General features: G+C 39.9%; 1 protein-coding gene across 1 annotated transcript; it reads left to right on the top strand.

Moving 5' to 3' along the window:
- Positions 1-363: 363 nt before the first annotated feature.
- LOC144235499 (uncharacterized) lies at positions 364-7,434 on the top strand. Its single transcript, XM_077769062.1, has 4 exons — positions 364-401; positions 1,143-1,269; positions 1,558-1,653; positions 6,021-7,434. Exons 1-4 carry the CDS (start codon positions 387-389, stop codon positions 6,947-6,949), a joined length of 1,167 nt encoding a protein of 388 aa, XP_077625188.1. The 5' UTR covers positions 364-386; the 3' UTR covers positions 6,950-7,434.
- Positions 7,435-8,489: the final 1,055 nt, after the last annotated feature.

The following is an 8,489-nucleotide window of genomic DNA, read 5'->3' as shown; positions in this document are numbered from 1 at the left end:
CCAATTGTCATTGCATATTGATAAATATTTGGCAACATCATTTTTGATGACTGTAAATTACTTTACCTTTGGAATATATATCTGTTTGTTTTACCAGTTCCTTAATTTGTTCCAACTTTTCAATATGTTAAAAAATGCTACAACAGATACCGTTGCAGCTAAATCTTAGTGCAAATTTGTAGTTTTTCTCACAGTGAATTCTACAGGGCCCAGGGGACATTCTCCTACAGGGTGGCTTCCTCAATCCAGCTATTCAGGCACCCGCATATGGGTTTGTTACACCGGTGATTCTGGGATCTTCAAGTCATATCTGATCTCTCATGGCTCCATCTCTTCCCTTATCTCTGTCCTCCTAGGTCTCTGTCTTCACCCAACGGCTGCAGAAAATGACCAAGTCTCAGGTGAGTTTGTTTGTTCCATTATATAGGAGCAGCAGCAGCGAGGGACTGTACAAATGACCATGTGAGCTACAATCATGCAAAACAATCTTAATAATCAGTGGGATTTTTTTTACATTGGTTATAAGTTGTTCTGTGACCTTTAAAAATTTTGGCCAAAACATTAAATCCTCTTACTGTTAATCATATAAGTATAGGGAAATGAAAAATGGTGAAACAAATATTTAGTACATTGTAATTTGAAACATTGTGAATTTAAATATTTTCTTTGTTGAAAAAAACATATCAACATTTTGAACAGTGCCTTCTTCTCTTTGTATAATTTGATAGCAAGTGAGCATCTTTTCTGTGCCTTGGCAAATTGGATCAGATGCCAATATTTGATCCTTTGGATCTAGGACATTCAGTTCTGGACATGTATGGGGTGCTCAGTAAATGTTTGCTTAATGACTTAATAAATGAATGGCCTAATGAATAATGAAGCCACAAGTGTAAAGTACTCCAAATAGAATTTTTGTGTTACCCATGAAATGGAACACAAAACTAGATAAATGGGCATCAAAGCACTGTGCTAGAGAAACAGAATGAGACCAAATTAGTATAATATCACCCAAAATGAAATGGGGCTAAATCTCTGGAAGCATTATCAAATAACGAAGATGCTTAAAACCATTTGCCATTCTTTCTGTTTCCACTTTGTGCAATACTGATGACTTTAGTTGAAAGAGGAATGTGTTGTCACAGGGCCTGGTTTCATTCAAGGACGTGGCGGTGAATTTCACCCAGGAGGAGTGGCAGTGTCTGGACCTTCCCCAGAGGGATCTATACAAGGATGTGATGCTGGAGAACTATATCAACCTCATCTCAGTGGGTGAGGACCATTTCCCAGTGTTGATCGACATGTGCCTGGTTAATTACTTTCTTTTCTCAGTTGCTCCAAACTGTTAGTCCTTGGAAGTACTTTTACATATATGGCTCTGAGTCTTAGTAGACTTAGGATTGACAGTCTGCGAGGTATGGCTACAAGTGTGTTTAAAGATCTCTCTTTTTCAGGTACAAATGGGCACCTTCATCATTCAGTCCCTGATGAAGTGCAGAGTTCAAAGGACCTGAAGCCCAGGTAGCTAGGTCCAAATCTCATATCGTTTCCCATTGACAGGCTATCTAACCACTAAGCCATCTGTGATCTACAAGTTGGAGCAAGGTGAAGAACCATGGATGGTAGAGAGAGAAATCCGAAACTGGAGCTATGCAGGTGAGTTAGGCAAAGAGCTCTGTGGATGGAAGTAAATGAAATTAAGATCACATTTCATCTGGGGTGCCTGGGTGGCTCTGTCAGTTAAGCGTCTGACTTTGGCTCAGGTCATGATCTCATGGTCTCTGAGTTCAAGCCCTGTGTCGGGTTCTGTGTTGACAGCTCAGAGCCTGGAGCCTGCTTCAGATTCTGTGTCTCCCTCTCTTTGCCCTTCCCTTGCTCATTCTCTATCTCTATTTCTCTGTCTCTCTGTCTCTCAAAAACAAATAAACATTAAAAATAAAAAAGATCACAGTTAATCTAATGGTTATCAGAGGGGAGGTGGTAGGAGGATGGGTGAAATAGGCGAAGGGGATTAAGAGTATATTTATCATGGGGTGCCTGGGTGGCTCCATCAGTTAAGCATCTGACTTCAACTCAGGTCATAATCTCACGATTCATGAGTTTAAGCCCCGTGTTGGGCTCTGTGCTGACAGCTCAGAGCCTGGATCCTGCTTCAGATTCTGTGTCTCCCTCTCTCTCTGCCCCTCCCCTGCTTGTGATCTGTCTCTCTCTCAAAAATAAACAAACATTAAAAAAAATTTTTTTAAAGTATATTTATCATGATGAGAACTAATATATGGAATTGTTGAAATATTATACTTTATACCTGAAACTAATATAACACTATATGTTAACTATACTGGAATTTAAAAGAAATTTTAGAAAAACATCACAGGTGATCAATAAGGGTTAACATCTTTGAAAAATATGCTTCAGGACTCTCTTCTGAAAGGCCTTAAACCTTTGGAAATAACTGGGATGGTTGACATAAGTTCCTTATTCATCTGAACACTATTTCCATATGTCACCTTCCCACATTAATCTCTTCTTCTCATGGCTGTTAAAGAGTGACATTTTCCCTTCCAGGTATATGTTGCCTGTGATTCTTACCAACCTTACTTAAGACTTAGAGAAGATTTTTCTTTTTTTTTTCAATTTTGACAAAGTCTACATAACATAGGATTTACTATTTTTAAGCATTCAATTCAGTGCCATTAAGCGTATTCCCACTGATGTGCCACCGTCACCACCATCCATCTCCAGAGCTCTTTCTTCATCACCAGTTGAAACTCTGTCCCCCATTAAACAATAACTCCGCATTTTACCACTCCTGCTCACCCCTGGAAATCACTATTCTACTGTCTTTGCTATGAGTCTGACCATTCTGGGTATCCCATGTAAATGGAATCATACAGTATTTGTCCTTTTCTGTCTGATTCATTTTACTTAGCATAATACCTTCAGAGTTCATCTGTGTTATGGCATGTGATAGATTTTATTCCTTTTTATGACTGAATAATCTATTGTGTGTATATGCCACATTTTGTTCATCCATTCATTTGCAATGAACATTTGAGTTGTTTCCATCTTTGGGCTACTGTGAATTATGCTTCTATGCACTTGATCTTAGCCAAAAGGCTGAGAAGGGATGAATTATGTGCTGGAGGCCGGCTCCTGCAGGTCCAGGGGTCCCTGGATCCGCTGTGTCAGCGAGGGAGGGGTGGGAGAGCCACAAGAATCTCTCTGGTCACCAGGCAGGCATCTCTGCTCTGACTGGGGCTCAACTTTATTTTATAATTAAGTGTTTGGGGGACGGCACAGAAGCGGCATTTGCCTAAGACAATGATTTCTGATGACAAATTTCTTTGATATGTGAGAATTTCCCAGAACATAGATTTGTAGAAGACTCATGCATAACCTTTATCAATAGTGATTGAGGTAGATGCTTTAGATGCTTATCCTAGGGGGAGAAAGGTATCTTTAGCATACAGGACAATGTTTTTTAGCATAAAAAGGGTGAAGTTACTTCTTTGTGAGCAAGAGTCAATAGCTTGTTTGCTTAAGAAAAACAGGTCTTTCAGGAAACACAATGTTTGCTCCCATAATCACAAAAGAAGTTCCTCAGTAGGTTCCTTCACAGGGTGCAATCAGCATATTCAAGGCCAGAATAAGTCAGAAGATGCCTTGGGGGTCTCCAAGCGGAAACAGTTGGGTGGAGGTGGTAATCAGTCGCCATCTGACCTGGTAAGAGCCCGTGCAACTTACCTTAACCTCATAGGGAGTTCTTTCTCAACCTATAAGCTCAGAAACGACTCCCAACAATTATGCTTCTATGAACATTGGTGTACAAATAACCTGTTTGAGCCCCTGCTTTCAGTTCTTTTAGGTATACATCTAGAAGTGAATTTTCTGGATCATATGGTAATTCTATGTTTATATTTTTAAGGAATTGCTATGATATTTTCCACGGCTACCACACAATTTTACGTTCTTACCAGCAATGCACAAAGTTTCCAGTTTTTCCGTATTCCTCACCGATGCCTATTATTTTCTGTTTTGTTTTTATGATGGCAGTCCTAATGGATAGTAAGTAGTATCTTACTGTGGTTTCAACCTGCATTGAATGACTAGTGATGTTGAGCATGAGTGTGTTTTGGCGTCTGTCTGTCTTCCTTGGGGAGATGTCTAGTTTAGCCTCTGGGGAGCTAGTGTTAGATAAAGAATGGAAACCTACTCACTTTGTTTAAAGACTGATGGCGTATATGTTGGGAACTGGGTTAGGAAGTTCAGTAGAATTGTTGAATTCTGAGCCAAGGAATGACTTGATTGCTCTGGATGTAGGTAGCAGAAGTTTAACAGTAGTTAAGTTGCCTGAGGTTTATAAGTTGGATGAAAATGAAGATGGATTTTAGATGCAGAGTGAGAAATATGCTGCTTACAGTCTCCATAGTAATAGAATCCATAAATTTGGAAAGCATGATATAAAGCTGAAAGTGGCAAGCACATAGTTGTCTCAGGATCAGTAATAGTACATATAATGATAACTAACTGAGAAAACATTATGTGCAAGGTAGTATTCTGAGTACTTTACATCTATTGACTCATTTAATCTTCACAACAGGACGACAAGGTAGGTGCTATTATTTTCCTTTTTTTTTTAAAATGTTTTATTTATTTCTAGGAGAGAGAGAGCGCGAGCAGGGCAGGGTCAGAGAGAGAGGGAGTCACAGACTGAAACAGGCTCCAGGCTCTGAGCTGGCAGTCAGCACAGAGCCTGACGCGGGGCTCGAACCCACGAACCGCGAGATCATGACCTAAGCGAAAGTCGGACGCTCAACCGACTAAGACACCCAGGCGCCCCTATTTTCCTTTTTTATGGGAAGGGAAATTGAGGCCGAAAGAGATCCAGGAACTTGACTTGTGCCACATGTCTAACTAGTGATGGAGCTAGGATTGAAACCCTGGTAATCTGGATTTAGTGCCTATGTGCTTAAGTGCAGTTCCTCTTCCGCATGTAGTAGGTAGAGAGGAAGGTGGGGAGAGTAGTTAAAAGTCAGGATTGGGGCACCTGGGTGGCTCAGCATCTGACTTCAGCTCAGGTCATGATCTCACAGTTCGTGAGTTCGAACCCCACACTGAGCTCTCTGCTGTCAGCACAGAGCCCGCTTTGGATCCTCTCTTCCCCTCTCTCTCTCTGCCCCTTCCCTGCTCACTGTCTCAAAAATAATTTTTAAAAAGTTTTTTAAAAAGTCAGGATTGATGCAATATCTATGAACTATTATAGAATAAGATGATACACTGAGCAGCAAGAATCCAGTGGTTAATCTGTCCTGAGGCAGGTAGTATTTTGCTTACCCTGTGGCCTTTATCTCTTACTGAACATATGAATTCTTGGGCCCTCACACCCATACAAGAATGTATTACTGTCATGTGGCTTTTTGAAGCACTGGCTACAAAGGCATTCCTGCTTGTAAGTGGTTGGTGGTTTTCGTGTTTCATAATCAACAGTTTCATGCTGATGGACGAATAGACAAGACCTCAAAGACATTGGAAGAAAAGAGACAAGTGAAGATTACACTAGAGCAATCCAACAATGAGCTGATGATGAGGCACCAGCTCAGATCTCTCTGTTCCTCATCTAGTCTTTCCTTTATTTCCTCTAATCACCATCTCATCCTAGTTGTTTTCATTCCCCAAATGGGCTCTTCCTATTGACCTTGTCACGGCTTTGTTCCTTTTTACTACCCCTTGAGGTTATTTTTGCTTTTCTCCCCAGTTTGCAAAGTCCTACTTCCATATAGCCAGATATATTTGTGTTCTTTATCATATTCTCTATTTCCGTTTCTACCAATATAATTTTTTTAAGTTGTGGTTTTCTTGGAAAGCTCGGGGGTATAGATTCCATTTAGCCCTGGTATTTGTTTTAGATAGAGATACTAGGCCTGAAGGTAAAGATTCAGTCTCACACTAGGGTGAAAAGTGAGGAGCCATAATACATGGGCAGATACAGTCACACACATAGAGTTAATTATGCTTCCTTATAGAAGAAATCTGGCAACTGGATGACCACAGGGAACAATGCCAGGAGAACCAAGAAACACTTCTGAAGCACGCTGCATTCATTGACCAGGAAACTGGGACTGGCGAGAAGGGTGACAAGTATAATGCACTTGGAAATGTATTTCATCTGAATGCAGACTTCATTTCTTCAAAACAGAGACTCCAAAAATATGACCCCTATGGTAGGGGTTTGAATTATTTCGGCTTATTTAGTGGTAATAGAAGATACTCAAGAAAGATTGAATGTAGTGAATGTGGGAAAGCTTTCTTCCAGAAGTCAGACCTCATTGTACACAAGAGAACTCATACAGGAGAAAAGCCCTTTGTATGTACGGAGTGTGGGAAAGCCTTCAGCAAGAAATCCAATCTTGTTATACATCTGAGGATCCATACTCAAGAGAAACCTTATGAATGTACTGAGTGTAGAAAAGCTTTCGCCCATAAGTCACACCTCATCGAACATCAGAGAATTCACACTGGGGAGAAACCCTATGAATGTGATGAGTGTGGGAAAGCGTTTTTCCAAAAATCACACCTCAATATTCATCAGAGAACTCATACTGGAGAGAAACCCTATGGGTGTGACGAATGTGGGAGAGCCTTCAGCATGAAGTCACACCTCTTTGTGCATCAGAGAATACACACAGGAGAGAAACCTTATGTATGCACCAGGTGTGAGAGAGCTTTCAGTGAGGTGTCCTGCCTTATGAGACATCAGAAAATCCATACTGGGGAGAAACCTTATGAATGTAATGAGTGTAAGAAAGCCTTTTCTGAGAAGTCTGACCTCCTTATACATCACAGAACTCACACAGGAGAAAAGCCCTATGAATGCAACCAGTGTGGAAAAGCCTTCAGACATAGCTCAGCCCTCTGTCGACATAAAAGGACTCATAAAGAAAAAATTCCTTGAAAGAAAAACTAATCTGGGAATATCTTCAACTAAAAGCTTGAGTAGAAATCAATCTTGGGGTGCCGGGGTGGCTCAGTCAGTTAAATGTCTGACTTCGGCCTAGGTCATGATCTCACCATTCCAGAGTTCAAGCCCCACATCAGGGTCTGTGCTGATAGCTCAGAGCCTGGAGCCTGTTTCAGATTCTTTGTGTCCCTCCCTGACTGCTCCCCACCAAAAGAAATAAACATTAAAAAAAAAGAAATCAGGGGCGCCTGGGTGGCTTAGTTGGTTGAGCATTGGACTTCAGCTCAGGTCATGATCTCACAGTTCGTGGATTTGGGCCCCACCTTGGGCTCTAAGCTGGCAGCTCAGAGCCTGGAGCCTGCTTCAGATTCTGTGTCTCCCTCTCTCTCTCTGCTCCTCCCCCACTCATGCTCGCTCTCTCAAAAATAAATAAACGTTAAAAATTTTAAAAGAAAATAAATCATATCATATTATGTATCAAGAAGTCAAGCCTATTAATTCAACATATTTTAAAAGTATGTAACAATGTTTTTGTAGAAGTCATATTCTAGATGTGATTCCAAAGTATTTGTAGAAGATATTATAGAAAGTGCATCTCCTTGTTAAAGGATAAATGCTCAATGTGGACTACAAAGACCTTTGAAATTTTAGTAAGTAGACTTGTCTGAACAAAATTAGAAAGCCATATGTGGATAATCTACAAAATATGAAATCATCATATTCCAAGTTGTACTACATTATGTTATGTACCACATAACATAAATCTTATACTGGAAATGTAATATAAAGTAGTGTGAAGTTAACATAATTATGAATACAAAATAAGTATTATATGCACAATGCCATCTACCAAGATCTTTTGTGTTGTTAATACTATTTCTATTTAATAGAAAACATGTCATTCAAGAAGAATTTAAAACTAATATGATATGTCAACTGTACTTCAATTTAAAAATTTTAAAGTGTAAAATAAATGTTTTTTTCCTGTGGTTTGCTGGTGTGCATGTAAAAGACATCTAATTTTTGATCAATGATAGAATATGAAAGAGTGTTATTATACATATTTACATATGACATAGATATATGAAAGTGAGCAAAAGAAAGTAGCCATATCTTCTTCCAACATTCACTATGGTTTAAATAGTTGTTTTTGGTGACTAAATCACTGCCTTCTTACATACTGTTATTGTCTGTTGTCTTCCCTAATTAAAGCCTTAATGCCCAGTACCTCAGAATGTGACTATTTTTGGAGATAGGCCCTGTAAAGAGTAATTAAGTTAAAATGAAGCCATTAGGGTGGGCCCTACTCCCATCTGACTGGTGTCCTTATAAGAAAAGGAGATTAGGACACCAAGGATGCAGGTGCTCAGAGGAAAGACTGTGTGAAGAGGAAGCTGGAGGATGGCCTCAGAGGAAACCAACCCTGCTGGCACTTTGATCTTGGACTCCCAGCCTCCAGAAGTGTGAGAAAGTAAATTTCTATTTCTTAAGTTACCCAGTTTACGGATTTTGTTATGGCGGCGATAGCAAACTA

Source organism: Crocuta crocuta, unplaced genomic scaffold (assembly GCF_008692635.1).
Source record: "Crocuta crocuta isolate KB4526 unplaced genomic scaffold, BGI_CrCroc_1.0 scaffold340, whole genome shotgun sequence".
Classification (NCBI taxonomy): domain Eukaryota; kingdom Metazoa; phylum Chordata; class Mammalia; order Carnivora; family Hyaenidae; genus Crocuta; species Crocuta crocuta.
Note: the sequence above shows the minus strand (reverse complement) of the source record. Positions and strands in the feature narration are given on the sequence as shown.